This window comes from Mobula hypostoma, chromosome 6 (assembly GCF_963921235.1).
Source record: "Mobula hypostoma chromosome 6, sMobHyp1.1, whole genome shotgun sequence".
Lineage (NCBI taxonomy): Eukaryota > Metazoa > Chordata > Chondrichthyes > Myliobatiformes > Myliobatidae > Mobula > Mobula hypostoma.
Window position 1 is genome coordinate 87,613,205 of NC_086102.1, and position 22,880 is coordinate 87,636,084.

General features: G+C 40.4%; 1 protein-coding gene across 2 annotated transcripts in view; it reads right to left on the minus strand.

Annotated features, from left to right (window-relative positions):
* gtf2f2b (general transcription factor IIF, polypeptide 2b) overlaps positions 1 to 22,880 on the minus strand; it is a 162,622-nt gene that overhangs the window by 128,614 nt on the left and 11,128 nt on the right. For both annotated transcript variants that reach the window (XM_063051161.1, XM_063051160.1), the window contains exons 2-4: positions 17,945 to 18,018; positions 17,823 to 17,841; positions 2,076 to 2,220 (exon numbers count right to left, since the gene is read on the minus strand). In XM_063051161.1, the coding sequence (XP_062907231.1) occupies positions 2,076 to 2,220; positions 17,823 to 17,841; positions 17,945 to 18,018 (238 nt within the window). The remainder of the gene's footprint in view (positions 1 to 2,075; positions 2,221 to 17,822; positions 17,842 to 17,944; positions 18,019 to 22,880) is intronic.

A 22,880-nucleotide genomic window follows, 5' to 3' on the forward strand; every position in this document is an offset into this window, starting at 1 on the left:
CAAATACAATAGGATCAATGGAAAAACCACACATGGAGACTGACACGCAAAAGAAGACAAACTGTGCAAATATAAAAAGAAACGAACAACAATAGATAGTAAATAACTAATACTGAGCACATGAGTTGTAGAGTCCTTGAAGGTGAGTCCATAGGTTGTGTTCAGTGATCAGTTCAGTGTCGTGGTGAGTGAAGACGTCTACGCTAGTTCAGGAGCTTTCACTGGGCATTTTATAACCGTGCAGGAAGCCACAGGTAGATAGGTAAGACAGAGGATGGAATGGAGAATTGAAGTGGCAAGAACTATGAAGCTTAAGTCCTTTGCAAAGCAATCCTCCACCTAGACTTGGTTTGTCTAACATTGTGAACGTTGTGACTGCAGTAGACTAGATCAAAAGAAAAGCAAATTAACTACATGGAGAGATTGCTTGGATCCCTGGATTGTGAAAAGATGGAAACTCAACATATCTTCCGTAGTTGCATGGGAAAACGCTGTAAGAAAGGTAGTGGTTGGCGAAGACAAAAGATCTGGCCAGGGAGTCACAAAGGGAGTCTTTCCTTCAAAATATTTAAAGTGGAGGGAAGGGCAAGGAATATCCAACACTGGAATTTCATTGATGGCAGAGGAAGCCTTTACTTTCCTTGTCTGCATCAGAACGGGCGAGGTAATCCATGATATTGGGCCAGTTTTTCTCTCTCTATTAGCATTGGTGACTCGATAGGCATGCCATACAGCCCTGCATGTTATGTATATTTCATTCCTTTATCTAAAGTTCTCTTCTTCTCTAACCACTGTTATTTCATAGCTCTTATGAACAAACAATTAGGTCTTCTCTCCTTAAATGCCCACATTCATCCATCAACAAGATTATCTTATTTGCAATTAATCCCCAGGGCAACCTTGGCCACGATCTATCAGAAATATTCCCTTTACCCAATCCATTCCCCATGCTCCCTGCAAACCTTTTCCCAGCGCTGACAAAGAGTTTTCAATCTCAAAAGTTAATTCCATCCCTCTTTCCCAAGAAGTGTTTCCAGTACCTATTGTTTGATTTCAAATTTCCAATACCTCAGGTTCTTTGATTTTCACTCAGACCTTGGCTATTTTTGGGAGGCAGGATTAAATTGAACCAAAAATTTGTATTTTGATGTGGCACAGCTTCCTGATTTAGATCATAAATGTAGCACTAAAATCTCATACTAATGTCAAGATCTGGCTTTCTATACCTACAAAGAGGAAGGCATAGTTTCAGAAAAGCTGCAAGTCCGCAACTCCAGCAAGCCAGGTTTGATTCTGACTTCTCTTGTTCTCTGCATGGAAATTACACCTTCTCCCTGTAACTGGGTGTGTTTCTCCAGATATTCCAGTCTCCTCCCAGTTACCAAAGGTTGGTAGATTGTTTGGCTGCTAGGTTAACTGTAATGTGTAGGTGAACAACAGAACCTGGTCGGGGAAAATAAAATGGGCTTAGTATAAATAGATGGCTGATAGTCATCCATTATGTGCAACTGAAACTTTTTAAATCTTGGATTTTCTATTTGGCAAACAATAGCAAAGTTTTTTATGGATTGACCAATATACTAATACAGTGCCAATGACTATCTGGAGTGAAAATAATTCTTCCTTATTCCAGTATAAAGGATTTCAAACCTCAGCACAATGATCCAAGTCAGAAGCAGTCTGAGCTGAAACTGAACGAGCAAGGGTGTTCTCCCCAGGACGGAGTTGTATTTATTATTTACCGAGATACAGTGTAGAATAGGCTCTTCCGTTCCGGCCCTTCGAGCCGCACAGCCCAGTTGACCCCAATTTAACCCTAGCCTAAGCACGGGACAATTTACAATGAACAATCAACCTACCAACTGTGGGAGGAAACCAGAGCATCCGGAGAAAACCCCTGCGGTCACAGTGAGAACATAAAAGCTCCTTACAGATAGTGGGGTGAATTGAACAGGTCACTGGTACTATAAAGCATTCTGTTAACCACCACGCCACCTTGCCGTCCCTATGTAACTTTTCAATATTAATAACACAAGTGAAACCCTGGCTGTATTTATATATTTCAGCACACTCACCTGATGGTCCTTCCGTAAAAACTGATAACGTCTGTCCTCCAACGTTCTGCATTGTGAATGGGTGCTCTCTGGGTGCACTGATCGGTGCACCTTTCCCACTGGCATTCTGGATACATGCAAGCTCTTCACTTAAAGTGAAAGACACCTAAATGGATAAAAGAAGCCAAGTCAGATGCTGCAATTTCATAAGCTAACAAACCACTCTCTCTGCTTGGTGATCTCTTCCTGTGACACCTGGAAGACAGAGTGATGGGCTGAGTGTGTGATTTGAGCCAAAATGCTGGACACGTTGGCATGGGTCACATAGGAATGTTTGAACACCTCACAGACAGGGCTGGAATCAAACACAGGTCACTGGCACTGGAATGGCATTATACTACCACATTACTATTCCCTGCGTAAAGAACTTGCCCCTCACATTGTCTTTAATTTCCCCCTCTAACCTTAAAAGGACACCCTCCTGTTTGACATTTTGACCATGGAAAAAAAAAAGATTCGCCTGTCTACCCCAGTTCAGAGAAGATTTATGAAATGAACAGCTGGAATGGGTGGAGAGTCTCAAGTAAAGCTTGGGGAGGCATTAGCCCGAGTGCACAGAAGCAAGAAGAGACTTGACTAAAACGTCAAAGGTTCTAAGAGATTTTGAGAATGTGATATGAACCTTTGTTCTATCCGCTGCAAGAAGCTTGCTCTCTCAACGGCTGCCAGTCTTAATTCGATTTCCCATTCCCATTCCGACACGTCTGTCCATGGCTCCTCTACTGCCACAATGAGGCTAAACTCAGGTTGGAGAAGCAACACCTCATATTCCGTCTGGATAGCCTCCAACCTGACGGCATGAACATCAATTTCTGGTAACTTCCCTCACTCCTTCTCTCTTTTTCCAATCCTCATTCTAGTTACCTCCCTCTAGTTCCTGTACAAGACAAAAATGAGGCAGTTTTGTCCTCAGAGGATTATGGAGTCTATGTAACTCTTTTGCTCACAGGGTAGTGAAAGCAGAGTTCTGAATATTCTAAGACAGAAATAGACATTTCATAAATAAGGGGTTGAAAGGTTACAGTGGGTTGACCAGAATGTGGAAATTGAGGTTATAATCAGATCAGCCATGATTTTGTTAAATGCAAGACTCTAAGGGAAGACTGGAGGGTGAGAAACTTGTAGTTAATATTCGGTCTATGCGGTAAAGATTTCATCTTGCTGGGCTTAGGGACAGAGAGAATATTTAGCATTGGGATTCAAAATTAAAATTTAAACTATCTGTCACACCACACAAGATTTCTGAGCATTTTTTCCCATGTTATTAATTCACATTCAATTTCTATGCTTTGTATCTGTTACATTTGGCAAGAACAATTCGGGAGCTAACTAGAAGATGATGGGAAACAACAATGACATGGGGCAGCATGGCACCGTAACAGTCAGTGTGACACTATTACAGCTGAGGGCATTCTGCAGTTCCCAGTTCAATTCCAACGCCATCTGTAAGGAGTTTGTACATTGGTGTGGGTTTTCTCCAGGTGCTCTGCTTTCCTCCCACAGTCCAAAGACAGACTGGTTAGTAAGTTAACTAGTTATTGAAAGTGGTCCTGTGATGAGGCTAGAGTTAAATAGGTGGGCTGCAGGGTGGTGCAGTACATTGAGCTGGAAGGGCCTGTTTCACAATGAATCTCTAAATAGTGAAGGACGCGACTTCAATTAGCTACAAACAAGTTTGTAACTAGTTCTGAATTCTACAGAGGCAGCCAAGACAGTCTTATAACCCTCAGTGTGGACTTGCAAAAAAATTCTCTCCAGATGGAAAATACATTAGTTCATCCGCAAATGTAATTCACTTTTGTTCATTCCATATCCAATGTTGGGCAATCTCCACAGTCATAATTAATCTAAATGTCTGTAATTATACTCTTATACTGAACTTAAAGGGAGCACTACTACATGGCTGAAAATACACTGCTCTTTAAAGAATGCATTTGTTGCTGAAGATCTTCTCACAGACTGATTTCTCTTTGACGTGACAAGAAATAGGATTTGCGTATGATCTGAAAAAATTGAGAGCAAAGAACGAAGAGGAAGCAAGATTATTTTTACTGCAGCGAATTGCTATGGTCTGAATCACTTAATATGGAAAAGAGGTGGAAGCAGAATGAACATCAGTATTTAAAAGGAACATATTAAAGCTCTAGGGAAAGGAATAATTAGAACAGAAATAGTCATGAAAGGCTAAATAATTCTTGTTTCCTGCGTTGTATCACAGAATCATAGAGACAGAGCACACCAACAGGTCTCAGGGCTAAGTCCACAGCAGCCATCAACCATACATTAACGAATACACACCATTCATTCCACATTAACAGAGAGATCTTACAAAGATGGAGACCATTAGCTATACAGAAATAAATGTAAAAAAAAATTGAAAGCCATTTTCCAAAGCAGTGATAGATAATTTCAGGACTAACATGAGGAAATTGTTATTCAAACATAGATTCATATAACTTAAAATTGCAAAAAAATGTTTGCGAACCCTTTACATGATTTTCGGCGTTAATTACTCATAAAATGTGGTCTGTTCTTCATCCAAGTCACAATAATAGACAAACACAATCTGCCTAAACTAATAACACAAAGAATTGTACCTTTTGTGTCTTTATTGAACACATTGTTTAATTATTCACAGTCCAGGCTAGAAAAAGCATGTGAACCCTTGCAACTGGTAGAACATTTAGCAGCAATAACCTCCACCAAACGTTTCCTATAGCTGCTGATCAGACTAGCACAATGGTGAGGAGGAAGTTTAGACCATTCCTGTGCATAAAACTGTTTCAGTTCATCAATATTTCTGGGATACCTTGCATGAACAGCCCTCTTCAGGTCAAGCCACAGCATCTCAATTGAGTTAAGATCTGGACTCTGATGTGGCCATTCCAAAGCATACATTTTCTTCTTTTTAAACCATTCTGTTGTTGATTTACTCTTGTGTTTAGGATCATTCTTGTTGCATTATCCAATTTCTATTAAACTTCAGGTGATGGGCTATTACCCTGCATTCCCCTGTAAAATGTCTTGATACAATTTTGAATTCATTGTTCCCTCAACAATTGCAAGCCGTCCAGGCCCTGAGGCAGCAAAGCAGCCCCAAACCATGATGCTCCTTCCACCATGCTTCACAGTCAGGATGAGATTTTGGTGTTGGTGTGCAATGCCCTTTTCCCTCCAAACATAGCAATGTGCATTTCTGCCAAAAAATTTCAACCTTTGCCTCATCTGTCTACAGAACTTTGTTCCAGAAGTACAGTGGAACATCCAGGTGGTCTTTTGCAAACTTAAGATGCACAGCAATTTTTTTTTAGACCAGTGGTTTCCTCTGAGGAGTCCTTCCATCAACACCATTCTTGTTCAGTGTTTTTCTTATAGTGGATGTAAATAGAGACTTTAGTAAGTTCTCAAGATTTCTGCAGGTCTTTTACTGTTACTCTTGGGTTCTTTTTCATCCTCCTTCAGCATTGCACATTGTGCTCTTGGTATGATCTTTGCAGGATGTCCACTCCTAGGGAGAGTAGCAACAGTACTGAATTTCCTCCATTTGTAGACAATTTCTCTTACTGTGGACTGATGAACACTCAGGTCTTTAGCAATACTTTTGTAGCCTTTTCCAGCTTCATGCAACTGTAAGCTCCTGTGGAAGCTGTTTTGATTGAGGTATGTTGCACATAAACATCTTTCTTGAGAAGAGCAGGTTATGTCAGTAACCTGACTTTGTGTGTCTTTTTTATAGTGCAGGGCACCTCTACAACCCACACCTCCAATCTCATCTTATTGATTGGAACACCTGACTCCAAATAACTTTTGTAGAAGACATTACCCCAGAGGTTCACATACTCTCTTGAACCTAGTCTGTGATTGCTTGTACTCAGTACTGACGAGAAGAAATACAATTGTTTGTGTGTTAATAGTTCAGGCAGATTGTGTTTGTCTATTATTGTGACTTAGATGAAGATCAGACCACATTTTATGAGTAATTAATGCAGAAAACCAGGTAGTTGCCAAGGGTTTACAAACCTTTTCTTGCAACTATATGTTGCTGGAGATAGAATAGAGCCCTCAGATTATTAAAAAAAGATTTATGCTCCTAAAGTTACAGGTATTTTTCAAAATGAATAAATTAAGAAGGGCTGAATGCTTTCCTTTACAAGTAAATTCTTTGCAATGATACCCATTAAAAACAACATACAAACCTCCCTCACTTCCTAATGTTTTATCCTACACAGAGCTATAGAACAATTATTAATCAAAATCCTATTTTGCCGCAGAATAACCCCAATTATAAATGTTCCCTTTATTGAGTTTGGGTACCAAAAACAGTGACTGAATAGGAGGCCTTCCGTTGTTCGGGGTTGATTGTGGATGTTGTGTACTAGCTGTTGAAGTTGGTACACGAGCTCATGCAGTACGATATGGAGAGCAGTCAGTTGCCCACGCAGCTGATGATTCCAAAGGAATGGCAGAGCTGATACAATTTGGTATTGGTGGCATTGCAGGAGCTGCTAATCAGCGTAGAACTCAATGTTAGTACTGCTTTAGGATCTCCAGGTCCAGAATTTTGCTGGGGATTTACTCCTGAAGCCTTCATCAGGAGTAGGGAGAACCGCAAGGCAGCCGAAGTTTGAGATCAGAGTTTTCCTTCTCCTAGGTGAGCTGTCAACCACAGCTAATGAACCCCATCTGCCTGGAATGTTTCAATAACCAATCCCAAATTTAGAGTAATGGCTCCCAAAGTAGGCAATATCACCCTTCCAGTCGGGGGTGGAAGTTTCTAAGATAAAGATAACATGAACCGGGGGGGGGGGAAGGGAGGGGTTGCTCACTAGCAAGGGGGGAATTGCTGCTGAGAGATTACAGGTTTAACTTAAGAAATTATTTATTTACTATAAGCATCTGATCCTCAGTGTTCATAATTGATTACAATGATCATGTAATCACCTCATCTGTTGCTAACCCACTACTCTCTTAGACTTTGTTCAAAGCACATTATAGCTGCTGAAATGCAATATGTCACTTCTGCGTCTGGCATACCATAAGAAATCCTAACTGAATAAATTATATTATTTCTGGGCCCAGTCCGCGCATTATTTCTGTTTACTACTTTAGTAGAGTGTTAGCTAGTACGATTCCCATACTCTAACCGCGCAGTGACACAGTTCCTGGGAATTTAGCCATTCAGTGGGCTGAAGTTCAGAATCTACCCCTTTGAATAGTCTTGACTACATTTCTCTAGCCACAGCCCAATGAAGGTATTGCTGCCCTACTTTGTACCTTCAGGCAGAGTGAGGTTTGGCCTTAGTTATGATGAGATCATAACTTTCCCCTTTTGTTTGAGGCTGGATTTAAACAATAGGTGATTGAATGTGGACGTTAATCCATAATGAAAATGGCAGAAACAGACCAAACAAAAATGAAGTGTAGACAGTATTGTGCAGAGTCTCTGAAATATGGATTTATATTAGCACCAAACAACCAACAGCAATCAATGTATCTGTTGGGTGAAAAAGTTTTTCAGATGAGGCAATGAAACGTCCAGGCCCCTTGAACATTTGAAGAGAATACACTCTGATAAAGCAAACATTATTTTCAATTATTTTCAGTCAATTTGTGAAAACTTCCAGAAATGTAAAATGCTTCAAAACATGCTTGCCAGCACATCACAACAAAACAATGATGGTCTGTGTGCTTCACACAACATTTCATTGCTCATTGCTAAATTAGGAAAGCCCCATGCAATTGGAGAACTGATTCTGTCAGCAGTAAGGGAGGTTCTGAGTACAGTTTTACATACCAAATGTCACCAGACCAAATAATTAAAGCAATTCTGCTAAGTTTGTTCAAAGATGAATGGATGAAATGTCTAAGAATGTGAAGGACACATTGTGTAACATAGAACAACAGAATTTGTTCTGCAGTTGGATGAGTCAATATTGCCAGGCAACAAATCTTTGCTTCTTGGTTATGTTCACTTTATAAAAAATGAAAGCATGGTCCAAGCGTTGTTATTTGCAAGAGTACTAGAAATAGATACGAAGGGAAGTCAAAATTCCGGGCTGCTGAGCAGTTTTTCAAAGAGAAGGATATTCCTTTCACCAACATTCTTGCTTGTGAAACAGATGGGGCACCATCAATGACAGAACACCACTGTGAGTTATCACTTTCTTGAAAAAACTATATCTAACATATTTACCATTAACCGTGTAATTCGCAGATATTTTATCGCAAAAAACCTAAGGGATCGACTGCACAAATCATTAAATACTGTTATCATAGTGGCAAATAAAATCAAATCCCATGCTCTCAATTCTCAACTATTTTGATAACCTTGTGCTGAGAACGATGAACAGTTTGAATGCCTCCTGTAGCACACAGAAGTCAGGTGGCTCTCAAAAGGAAAATGCCCGAGATGTTTTTATACACTTTTTCAAACTGTGATAAAATTCTTTGAAGATTGAATGCTTCATTCAGTAATCAACTCAAGAATATTAGGTATGACTTTGCTTTATTTGTCACAATTATTCACAAAATTAAATGAAATCAATCTCTCAATTACAAGAAAATGATGAAAATCATATCAAAATCAAATCAGTTGTCTCCATATTTCTGTCTGAGTTAACCCTACTTAGGTGTAACATCGGTCACCCTAACCTTTCCTAATTTCCGAGTGAGCCTCTCGGAGTTGGAAGAGAAAGAAAGAATACCAGATGATGATCTTCATGTATACTGTTCCCACCTGGGTGAACTCCATAAAGACATGTCAGAGAGATTTCAGGATCTTCTCTCCATCCAAATTCCAGACTGGGTAATAAATCCATTCCTGAACACTTGTAATGAGGAATTAACAGGAAGAACTGATCTTGCTACAAATCCAAGATTCAAAAAATCATATCAAGACTTTTTCTTGCAGAAAGAGATCTCTACACACTAGCCTCTACTGTGGAAAAAGGTCAAGATGTTCTTTATTGCCTTTCCAACCATCATTTTTAGTGAAGCACGGTTTCAGTGCAGTCACTTAACTACTTCCAAAGCACGAAACAGACTGCAAATTACTGAATGTGAGGATCTGAGTAATTCTGAATGACCTTCACAAAGCCCATCCATCCTACTGAAAAGTGAAAAAGCAATGAAATAGTGAGCAGTTGAACTAATAAGTATGCTCTAAGATTGTTGATGAAAATAGTTTTATCGCAATTAATTACACCCTATCCTCGTTATATGCGAGGGATACGTTCCTCGAAGTTGACGCATAATGTGAATAATTATTTAAATGGAGAAAATAGGGATCCGTTCCAGAGGGCTTCCTAAATTATGTTTTATCTGTAATTCATTCACATTTTTATACCAATACGACATACAAGCAGTACTACAAGACAACATTTGTATTATATTTCATCAATTTAAGGCAATATTCGATGTAATAAATCATAGAAAGTTAACATTCTCTGGTGTACAGTACTCACCAACAGTGGCAGGTGTGTTCACTCCGGGAGATGAGTGGTTGTTGTGCTGTCGGGCAGCTTTACATGGATAAGGTGGATGGTTGTGGTCGTCAGGATCATATCAAGCACAGCAAGGGGTGAAGGAAGACTCACAGAACTCATAGAACTGCCGGCAGCAGAAGATTACAGCGATTTGCATAAAGTGGTGAGGGTTGTTTGCTTGGCACATTTTGTTTTTCAGCATAAATTTGCTTGTGGGGAAGAAGGATTGAGGGGAGGGAATGACTGAAATGCTGACTCCGTTCTAAACTTGGGTCCATGTCCATCGCCATTTGTGCCAAGTGTTCCGACTTCCACTATTCCCTCACCGTCGGTAAACTGCTAGGATTTTCAAAATCGTCTGTTGCTTGCAGCATCTGAGAGATAGTTCGCCGTAAAAAAAATACGTAGGCCTTGAATGTGGATCACACCAGTCGAGTGGTTGATCACCGATGTTGTGTTTGGCGGCAGGAAATGTTAGGATGACTGCTGTCCAAATGTTTAGGATGGGCTGGCGCATTGTCAAGCAACAAAAGAACTTTAAAGGCAAGATTCTGTTCTGGGCAGTAGCGTCCCAGAGCTCTGTTACCTTCAGCTGATGCCATGCTGTTTATAATTTCCAACTTTTTTTCAAGTGTTAAAGCAGTTCTCTGCCACTCGGCTGACGGCCCAAGACATGACATCAGACGCTTAGGAGGCATAGTTAAATATTTCAAGCACAAAATCACTGCACTGTAGATAAAACCAACAAAAGTTTAAGATCGCGCATCCACACCTTGCCAAAATCAATGCGAGAGTGGCAGGAGAGAGATTGTGAGGCGCGCGCACGTGATTTGTATTGGTGGGAAAGCAGTGCTCCTCGCGTAACTGTGAATTTTGGACGCATATAACGAGGCGTTGGTAGAAATAGGTTCCTCGCATAACTGTAAATCCGCATAATCTGAAGACGCATATAACAAGGATAGGGTGTAAAGAAATAATTTTATTTGCGGCTTTGAATAGATTTGAGTAATATTTGCAATTATTTGCCACTGCTTTGAACTTGCAGTTCCCATTTTCTTTCGCTGTGCATCGTAAATCAAAGTTCTTTATAGGTTTTATGTAATGGCTGGAAAGGGAAAGGGCGATGCTTGGGGATGTAGTCTGGGAACCAAGGGGATAGTAACCTTCACTGTGCTATCAAAATATGGAACAGCCTTCCAGATGCTGTGGTTGGAAACATCTGCAACGATGGAGTCCAAGCCTTCAAGAGTCCAGTTAACAACCAGCTATCATCTCCGGGAGGGAAGTCACATGCTTCTTCATAAGCTATCATGAAGGGGACCAGGATGGCAATGCTTGGTTGTTGGTAGGTAGGGTTAATATTTGACTTTCAAGAGCATTTGTGAGTTACGTTCTGGCTAGACTTAGTCCTTAAACTGCTGGAGAACAGTGCGGAAAGAACAGGTGCTGTTTTCTCCCGGTAGGGATTAGTTTTTAGTTCCAAGTGCTCCTGCCACATTTTGTCACCCTGGGTGTCAATAAAAAATTTTTAATAAAAAAAACACCCAAAAAGAATAGGAACCGCTGATCTCGAGCCATAAGCACCAGGAATTTCCAGTTCAGTTAATTAAGTAACTTAGAATTTGAAAGAAAATGCGACTGTCAGGAATGGTGACCACGAGCCTCCAGAATGTAATAAAACCCATCTGACTTATTAATATCCTTCAGAGAAGAAACTCTGCTCTCTTTACTTAACCAGGCCTGTTTATAACTCCAGAGCAAGGGTTCCCAACCTGGAGGCCACAGACAACTCGGTTAATGATAAGGGCCCATGGCCTAAAAAAGGTTGAGAACCCCTGTTCTGAACCTATGTGACTGGATCATAACAGCCTCCAAAACTGCCATGCCAGTTCTATTATATATTAAATATAATTATATACAGTCCATCTCCCTCTCCCCCAGATATCTGGGAATTATCATCTAAATTGGGAGAGTTGCCCCATAGACTGGTCAAACAAAACACTGACATACTCATACCTTCCATACAATGACCCAGCCTATTCTATCGTAATGACTGTCCCACCAGAAATCCACCTGACATAACTAGGGAGAAAACAGACAAAATGAAGCGTAAACACTGACTGTGCAGCCTTGTGGCATTTTATCAAAGACACAGAAGGAAACCATCTAATAAATACCACCACCATCCTTCAGTACTCAAGTTGAGCAATATTTGGAAAAGACAAGAAGAGCAAAGAAACGGCCTGCTTTATGGGTGCCCAACATCCAGAATAGCTCAGAAATACCACGACTGACTGTGTTGACAGTTTAGACAAACATTTTTGTTAGACTGGATTTGCATCAAATGGTAAGCAAACCAAGAGGGATAAACCCACTATTACCAAACTGAAGTTCAATAATTGTAATTGGAGTGATTTTAGTTCAGAAGTCAAGATGATCGGAATTGTCCTGTGAAGTAAGTTCTTTAAGGTTGTCACACCCATGTTTGGGGGAGTAGTGGGGATAAGCTCTCACTATCTATTAAATATTCCCAATGGTGTGTGTCTCAAATAGTTTCTGACATTAGCGAACGTGTTCGATTTAAGATAATGGTGTAGCCTTGTTTTGTTCCGTTTGCTTTTTTGGGTTTAGTATTTAGTTTATTTTGGGGGTTTTCTTTGGATTTTTTTCTTTTTTCTCTATGATTAATTACATCATGAGTTTGGAAGTCTATTATACCTGTGTTATCTGAAATCTTTTCTGTATATGTTTATTAACAATAAGATTATTCTAATCTTTCTGTATCAACATTGTTATTTTGTTTATAACTTTGGAAAAATTAATAAAAAGATTTAAAAAGAAAGTTTATCTGCAAAGCTCTGTCAGAGGACAACTTTGAGGAATTTTTGGTCTTGTTGCATTATAGCCTTCGCTGTTTTGGGGCCAGGTGATAATCTGCAGTTACCTGAGACTTCCATGCCACTGGACAAAGAGCCTATGTGGTAGCCGGTGTGCAAAGCCATGTTAACAGATCTTGATTGAACCCTGTTCTAGCGGAGACAACCTAGTCCTCTAAGCAACCCTCAATGTCAGGGTCAGAAAGTATGCAATCCTCTCGAAAAACATGATTGGCAAAGAAGGAGTTTTCTTCCTGACAAAATACGTGGAACATGATGTTTTTATAACAGCTTGTTTCACCAGAACGTCAAACTAAATATCTCACTACAACACTCCTGATCAAGGCAGTGGCACCTGTTGGATAAATTATTACTGTCTCATGACTGATACCAAATGTGCTCTGTAATCTCACACCTTCCATTATATAGTGCAGAACTAACATATGCAACTCCCATTTGTACTAGTATTCATACTCCTCATTCCACCCTGTAGCAGTTACTCGAACAAACCAAAAACACTTGGAGACTAAGCACGGGTGGGCAGGGTTGATCCTGTATGATGTGCTATCCAATCCAATAATGAAGTTCCAAAGTCGAAGAATACATTTGATCTGTTACTAAGAAACTAGCAAAACAATCTTGAAACGTAGAAAACTTATGAAAGTAAAGCTAGCGATGTGATGAAATAAACAGTCTTAACATATTAAATGTACCTAAACCAAGCATTCTTTAATGTAGTCAAGAATATTCAAACATAGTTCAGTGGTTTTAAGGATAATTATGGGGTTAACAAAAAAAAGGTCACTCCCTTAGCTCAACTGAAACAAGACTGACCCCAAAAACAAAGTAAGAATACGTAACTAAACTCTTCGTTTCTAACATGACATATAATATATACTCAACACAAAATACAATACAGATGGAAAATAAATACATGGCTCTTTCACACCCAACACGCCTATGGTTTTCAGCATAACATTTTTTTCATCAAGTTCATCTTTGAAAGTACCGTAACTGCTTTCTTTAATACTTTCTGCAGTGGTAATTTTCACATTCTAAACAATGTAACTTCTACTTTTTCTTCATCGAGTATCTGAGTAACTATCTTGTATAAACGACTCTTAGCTCTGAACACAACTGCAATAAAAAATAGTCTCTCGATGTCTACTCCACCAACTTATTCAGAATTCTGAAGATTTCCATCAAGTCAATCTTTCTCTTACCCAAGGAAGACATCCTTTAATTTCTGAAGAAAAATGCCTCAACCTGTTTGTAAGAAATCATCTCAATTCTACTTACAAATTATCACACAGTATTTGAAATTCCTTAAATAAATTACAGTAATTTAGTATTCTATTTACATATGTCAAAATCAAGTCCAGAAAAAGCTTGCAATTTTTTCTGTTTTGAAATTCCAAGAACAAAGAGGAACGCTGCTTTTAAACGCTGCATTTAGGCATGTATGGTTCCTCCAGGTTGTCATAGCCGGGGTGAGCGGGACAAGCTCCCACTACCTACTAAATGCCTCTAATGCCATGTGTCTCGAATAGCCTCCGACAACCAAGTCGAGCTCCTGGCCCTTCAAGTGTGGCTTAGCCGCTAAGCCTGGCCATTTCTACTGGCAGGAAAGGGGCAAAGGTGAGTTACTGTCCTAAAAACAGTCGCATTGGGCAGACGAGGCTCATCAGCCGTAGTTGGCAGCTCATCCAGGAAAAGGAAAACTGATTTCAAATCTCCACAGCTTTGCGGCTATACCCGCTCATGGGGAAAGGTTTCGGGATTAAACCCTGAGGAAAGATCCAGAGCTGAAGTCCCTAAGGCAGTCCTATGTTGAGTTCAACACTGACTGGCAACTCCTACAATGCCACTGGTGCCAAACTGTATCAGTTTCTGCTGTTCCTTTGGATTCATCAGCTGCGTGGAGAGGGGGAGCCTGCTGTATGGGTGACAGCTTGCTCTCCATAGAGTACTACCCTGGCTTGCGTATCAACTTCAACAGCTAGGACACAACATCGATAGTCGACCCTGACCAACAGAGGGTTAGGTGTGAATACAGGTTTTTGTAAAGTATATTTTCAATATGTCATAATCAAAGTAGGAACGCTAGTAACTCCCACACACATACTACAACACTCTAATTTTGATTAAATGTTAGATACTGACAGGTGCCAATCTGATAGTATTGTGCACGGCAAGAAGGGTGGTGCTGTTAAAGGACTGTAACATAATTAATAATGTTAGGTTCATTCATTTTAGTTGTAAGAATTTTGAGTTTACTTCTGTTTTGTAACTCCTCCAAACGAGTTTAATAAAGTCTGAATAGAAGTTAAATAAATTTCCATAATCTCTTGAGTTTGAGATTTGAATTTTTGTGTTATTTTAGAAGTGTGATACAAAGAGGAACTGTCTGCCAGAAATATGTATAATTAGTCAAAGGTATCGGAATCCAAATGTGTTTTTCAAATCCCACATAATTATGAAGAGTTTTGTGCTCATCATAGTCATACTTTATTGATCCCAGGGGAAATTGGTTTTCATTACAGTTGCACCATAAATAATAAATAGTAATAGAACCATAAATAGTTAAATAGTAATATGTAAATTATGCCAGGAAATAAGTCCAGGACCAGCCTATTGGCTCAGGGTGTCTGACCCTCCAAGGGAGGAGTTGTAAAGTTTGATGGCCACAGGCAGGAATGACTTCCTATGACGTTCTGTGTTGCATTTCGGTGGAATGAGTCTCTGGCTGAATGTACTCCTGTGCCCACCCAGTACATTATGTAGTGGATGGAAGACATTGTCCAAGATGGCATGGAACTTAGATAGCATCCTCTTTTCAGACACCATCATCAGAGAGTCCTGTTCCATCCCAACAACATCACTGGCCTTACGAATGAGTTTGTTGATTCTGTTGATGTCTGCTACCCTCAGCCTGCTGCCCCAGCACACAACAGCAAACATGATAGCACTGGCTACCACAGACTCGTAGAACATCCTCAGCATCTTCCAGCAGATGTTAAAGGACCTCAGTCTCCTCAGGAAATAGAGACGGCTCTGACCCTTCTTGTAGACAGCCTCAGTGTTCTTTGACCAGTCCAGTTTATTGTCAATTCATATCCCCAGGTATTTGTAATCCTCCACTATGTCCACACTGACCCCCCGGATGGAAACAGGGGTCACCGGTACCTTAGCTCTCCTCAGGTCTACCACCAGCTCCTTAGTCTTTTTCACATTAAGCTGCAGATAATTCTGCTCACACCATGTGACAAAGTTTCCTACCGTAGCCCTGTACTCAGCCTCATCTCCATTGCTGATGCATCCAACTACGGCAGAGTCATCCGAAAACTTCTGAAGATGACAAGACTCTGTGCAGTAGTTGAAGTCTGGTGTAAATGAAGAGAAAGGGAGACAAGAGAGTCCCCTGTGGAGCCCCAGTTACCTAATTAAAACACTACACACGATTACATTAATGATTGATTATGTGAAGAGATTAATAGTTTATATGTTAATTAAAATTGTTTGTACAAGTAAAAATTACATAAGTTTTGATGACTTTTATTACTTAAGTCAGGGATCCCCAACCTTTTTTGCACTGCGGACTGGTTTAATATTGACAATATTCTTGCAGACCGGCCAACCCGGGGGGGGGGGGGGGGGGGGGGGGGGGGGTTGCCAACGGACAAGAGTAGCAGTCAAATACGTTGTGTTTACCCAAGAAAGACTGCAATGACCATGAAGCCTTGCATGGGCGCAAGTGCGCATGCGCATTGTGACCCGCCAATTCTCTTTCTGCAAATCCTTTTTGGCGATTCTGTTCGGGGCGGGGGAGGGGGTGTGAATCACCACCGGAATGTCGGTGATAAGTGGCTAATACACTCAATTTTGTTTCTAAAAGGGATTATCTAATGAATTTAATATTAAACACACAGCACATATTTTCCTCACATGAATATAGTGATAAGTCAATTATCAGGGGAGCTTGAAGTAAGTGTTGAATGAACCAGTAGAAGTGGTGGAGGCAGGTTCGATATTATCATTTAAAGAAAAATTGGATAGCTATATGGACAGGAAAGGAATGGAGGGTTATGGGCTGAGGGCAGGTTGGTGGGACTAGGTGAGAGTAGCGTTCGGCACGGACTAGAAGGGCAGAGACGGCCTGTTTCCGTGTTGTAATTGTTATATGGTTATATAAATAAATCAATAGTATCATAACATTTTAAGTAATGTTTGGATATTAAACACACAGCATATATTTTCCCCGTTTGAACATATAAAATCATTGCAACGCACCAATATCGCTGAATCAGTGGGAGCCCTGGGCTTGTTTCCCTGCAACAAGACGGTCCTATTGAGGGGTGAAGGGAGACAGCGATACTCGAAGGGGGTTCCTTACGTCCAGTCTGTTCCGCAATTTAGTTTTCGTTGCATTCATTGCATAGATATGTTGGAAATGGAAGCAACGTTTTCAGTGCTTTCGTGGCTATCTCAGGATATTTCGCCTTGACTTTGATCCAAAATACTGGCAGAGGTGTTATGTCAAACATACTTTTCATCCCGCCGTCATTTGCAAGCTCGAGGAGTTGATTTCCTTCCCGCGCTGACATGGATGACGCACGGGTAATGACCTCGCATGTGTAATGGCTCAACAGTGGGCGTGACAGGGAATGAGGAAAGGTGCAGCTGACTCATATCGCCAAATCATATCGTTTCCTCGCAGCCCGGTAGCGCATGCTTTGTGGCCCGGTGGTTGGGGACCGCTGACTTAAGTGATCATGTGATGAGATTCGTGATCAAACCAGAATTAACACAAGGTGCTGACATAACTCGAGTTAACAATCAATAATGGCAAAGTAAGACTGAAGATACAATAAGACTCTAATAATCCAGCAACCAACTGTTCAAAAGTCCTCACAGTTTGGCATCTGGCTCACTCAATGGTTCTGAGCGTGAGCTGGAGGTTCAGAGTTCAAGGGGGGGTTTATGACCAAAACTGGCATACACTATCCCATCTGTGAGCAGTTGGGGCTGGAGTCTGAAACACCAGAGGTCACGAACATGGGTAAGTCTATGGCTGGAGGCATTGCTAGAGCACTTCCGCATGCCTCACTCCCCTTCATCTCACTGGGATCACTGAAAAAGTTATCATACTACGGTGTCATATGTAAAAATTGTCTGTTGGATAACATGTAACATCCGAGACTCTGGAGGAGTTGCAAGTCTGGCACCACCAAAGTTGTGAAGGTGTCAGATTAATAATTAATACACCATGTCTTGTATTTTCCACAGTGATATAACGACATAACACAAGATTTTATTGTATTGCTACCTGCTTCATTGCAATCTCTTACCTCAGTTTTCCCTTGATTCCTGTTAAATGCAGAGACAAAAGAAAACCTTAGTTAATGGGCACTAGTTTACCAATCAGAAAAATTCAATGTCCAGCAGTTGCTGTGCAACAAATCTCACTTACTTGGCTATCTTTATCTTTCCAACTTCACCTCTTCCTGTCGCTTTAGCCCACTGCTGTGAAAGATATTTAGGTACCTGCACGATAAAGAAAGCTATTAACCACAAATTTATCACAAAGAAACAAAACATAACAGCAAATGTATGAGCGTGCTTACATATTTCTGACAAGTGCTACTGATAATAACTGCATTGTCACTTCAGTTGTTTTTTTGCTTCTGAAAGAGGAGATGTGAAGGTTTTAGACTACAGGAGGCTGAAGAGAGAATGAGCAAGTGAGCTGGCAAATATTCACAAGAGCAATTAGGGGAATGCAGCCTGGATGAGCCTTCTAATTTTAAAAATACTTCAAGGATACGGGCCCTAAGCACTGCTTTCAAAGTTATTTTAGATGGTTAAAAAGTATACCAAACAAAAATTCACATTGTTCTTTTAATCAAGATGCCTAACAAAGAATATTCCCCCCTAACATCAAAATAGTTAATTCCATTTTATAGCTGTATAGCAGAATATTCACGTAAAACACAAAAGCCTGGGAATGAACATAACCAAATAACATATTGTGGATTTTTGCAGGTCACAATAATTCTGTACATATTTTCTACCAAAAGTAATAAATGAAAGCAATGTAATAATACAAATCTGTCTCAAAACACTACCACTAATGGCCATTAATGACCATAATACAAAGCACAAAACCACTATCAGTTAAGCCATAATTAATCCATGATATGCATATTTATTATATTAAATTGTGCACATTATAACACTCAAATATGCTACAGAACTCAAAATAAATTACTATAAATGTATTGATAGGCACTGAAAATACACCTTGTGACCTCGCAAGGCGGAATTTTTTTTTACTATAGGGTAGTCATCCAGTGTTACTCTGTTTGAATTGCTTGCTTCTGTCCACATTCATCAAGCATTCCTTGTTATTTAGGCATGTTCATATACCAATCCTCTCCGTTCCATTTTCATCAATTTTCTGAAGCACGCTCGAGTTAATAAGTAGTTAAAAATTGTAATCTATTTGAAATACACGCTACAATTCACATGGCAGAGGCAAATTAATAAAACACTTCAGTCTAAGACAAACTGTTCATTTTGGAAGCTATCAGATTATATTATATACCATATTAACAAAAAATAACAAGTCTCAGATGACCAGTTGAAACTTATAATTCAACTGATCATAGACCCATACCATTGCACAATGAGCAGGAACCATGAAGAAGGAATAGTTGTCAGAGTCATGACAGAAACAAAGTCTCCACAGCTTTCTGGAGTCGACAATTTCAAAGATTCCACAACCTTTGCATGACGACAGTTCTCCTCATCTCAATCCCAGACTTCTTGGACCCCTTTTCTGAGACTTATCAATGTTAGAGTTTATTGTCCTATCACAAGCTCTTGAATGCACAGATTCAATGAAAATCAGCAGCAGCATCACAGGTACATAAGCAGCATTCGCAAGGAAAGCATAAACCATACATAAATTATGTACAACTTTTACAAGAAAGAACACAGTTAGACCAGAAGAACAACGTCCACTTTGGTCAGTGCAGTGATGCAGGTTTTGCTGGTTGATTCAGGAACTGAATGGTTGACGAGAAGCACCAGCTCATGAACTTGGTGGTGTGATCCTTGGTTCTAGACTCCTCAGTCATGGGAAATATTCTCCCTGCACCCACCCCTGTCGAGCTAGCCCAGTAAAAATTTTATGAGACTCGGTGTCATTTCCTATCTCTCTGGAGAAACCAGTGATAGTCCTCTCAATCTCTCATCATTCAACAAGCCCATCATCCCAGGAAGCAGTACAATGACTCTTTGCTGCACCCCATGGCAAGTATATCCTTCTTTAAATAAATCATAACCGGATCTCAGTTAGCCCAAAGTTATTCCAGTAAGACTTCTTCACTCCCGTATCGAAATACTTTCATAATAAAAGTCACAATGAAGGTGCAATAAGCTGTTAGAAAGGCAAATGTATGATGGCTTTGTGTACTTGAGCAAATGTATCTGTGTACACTCACGTTACCTGATTCTCACTTTTCAGTTTCCTCCACCGAAGTTGCTGACTAAACATTTTTTTGCAAGATGGTCTTACTCACGCACTTGTGTTGTTTCTAATCTCTCAAAGGCTCTTTTCTCCACTACCTTAGCCAATTTTGTATTATCAATAAATCTGAAAATGCAACTTTATCTCCTCAACCAGATTGTTGACAAAGACACAAGCACAGATCCCTGCAATCCCTCACTGCCAATATGAGAAAAAATCTTGATTTTCATTTTTATGTATCTTGGAAACTCTTAAAGATTCATGTTTTATGCTTCTTGTGAATTAACTATCCTATTTCACTTTGCCTTTCTTTATCAATGTCTTGGCCCTCTTTTGCTGAGTTATATAGTGCCCCTATTGTCAAATCAGCTGCTATTCCTGGCAACTTCATAATCCTCTTGCTTGGATTTAATACTATTTTTAATTTCTCATGACAACCACTGTTACTAGTAGCTTATAGGGCCTTAAACAGATGTATATTTTTCTAAGAATTATGCATTGTTTCTTTTTTTAATTACGAGCCATGACTTATCCAACATTGTACCTTTCAATGTTTTACCAATCAACCATGACTATTCCTCTTGCTTTCTTGAATCAGATTTAAGACCCTGGCTTTAGACTGAACTGCATCACTTTGACATAAATTTCTATCATATTTCCACTACTCTTTCCTACAGGCTTCTTAACAACAAGTTCTAATTTGCCTACCATCACCACAGGTCCACAGCAGATGCCATTTCATTGGCTGTTGACTCAATCCTGGAACAGTGATTCGAAGTACATTTATTATCAAAGTGTGTATGCAGTGTACAACCCTGAGATTTGTCTTCCCTCAGACAGCCATGGAAAGAAAGAAAACCAAAGAACCCATTCAAAGTAAAACATCACACCACCAACACACAAACAGCAAACGAAAAACAAGCAAAAAACACAGAATACAAAACACCAACTATATTCAGTACAACTCAGTTCAGTTCAATCTAGCGCTGTCATTCGTTAATTTCAGGCCAGCGGCATGGAGTGAGAGGGAGAGGCTGTTCGTGCACAGGTCTTCCTCTGGGAGCAGCAGGCAAGAGGCAGAGAGATAGACAGCGAAGAACACCCGCTTTCCGCTTTTGTCCTCGATGGTTTTCCTCGACGCTTTAGTCAGCGAGATCGGCGAGTAATGGAGTGGATCATGGGTTCGCACCCCGTCTCCAGAGGCCACACACTTCGCTGGAAACCTCACCAAACCCCCTCAGAGAACAGCAAAGCACCACAACACTTAGTCGGCCCAAAAACACACCAACAAAAGTAGATCACAGGCTCCAACATTAGCAGAAGCACATTTGAAAGAAAAAGAAGACATAAAAGTGAAAGAAAAGTTTTGCAAACTGTCTGAAGGATGTTGCCCTTGGTCACATTGTTAACTGGTGCCATTTTCCTCCGAAATGCATACATCAGGATGCTCTTCACTGACTACAGCTCTGCACTCAATACCATCATCAGCTCAAATCCAATCAATAAGCTCCAAAACCTTGGCCTCAGTACCTCCCTGTGCAACTGGATTCTCAATGTCCTCACTTGCAGACCCAGTCAGTGCGGATTGACATCTCCTCCACAATCACCATCAGCACAGGACTGTGAGATTATTGACTACAGGAGGAGGAAACCAGAGGTCCACGAGTCAGTCCCTATCAGGGGATCAGAGGTGGAGAGGGTCAGAAACTTTAATTTCCTCAGTGTTTTTATTGTCGAGGACCTGTCCTGGGCCAAGCACAAAAGTGTAATTACGAAGAAAGCAAGGCAGCACCTCTACTTCCTTGGGAGTTTGCAAAAATTCAGCATGACCTCTAAAACTTTCATGAACATCTATAGATGCATGGTAGAGAGCGGTTACATCATAACCTGAGAAAGGACAAGTCAAGGGAACACGAACCAATCATAGAAACATAGAAAACCTACAGCACAATACAGGCCCTTTGGCCCACAAAGCTGTGCTGAACATGTACTTACTTTAGAAATTGCCAAGGTTAGCCATAGCCCTCTACTTTTCTAATCTCCATGTACCTTTCCCAGAGTCTCTTAAAAGACGCTATTGTATCCACTTCCACCACCGTTGCTGGCAGCCCATTCCACGCACTCACCACTCTCTGTGTAAAAAACTTACCCCTGATATCTCCTCTGTACCTACTTCCAAGCACCTTAAATCTGTGCCCTCTTGTGGTAGCCAATTCTCACAGAGGGATCAGAAGTGGAGAGAGCAATTTCAAGTTCTTGGGTGTCAATATCTCTGATGACCTAACCTGGTCACAACATATTGATGCAGTTATAACGACGGCAAGACAGTGGTATTTGTTCATGAGGAGTTTGAGGAGATTTGGTTTGTCACCTAAAACACTCGAAAACTTCTACAGATGTACCGCGGAGAGCATTCTGACTGGCTGCATCTGGTATCAGGGTGGGGGCTACTGCACAAGATCGAATTAAATTGCAGAAACTTGTAAAATTAGTCAGCTCCATCATGGGTACTAGCCTTATAGTATCCAAGACATCCTAAGGAGTGGTGCCATAGGAAGGTAATATCCATCATTAAGGACCCCCATCACCCAGGACATGCCTCGTCTCATTGTTACCGTCAGGAAGGAGGCACAGAAGCCCAAAGACACACACACACACACTCTGTGAACAGTATCTTCCCCTCTGTCATACGATTAACCCATGGACATTACCTCACTACTTCTTGTATTTCTGTTTTTGCACTGCTTATTTTGTTAGCTATTTAATAGGCATATATATATTTACTGTAATTCAGTTTTTTATCTATATGTGTCATGTACTGCATTGTACTACTGCTGCAAAGTCAACAAATTTCATGATGTATGCCGGTGATAAT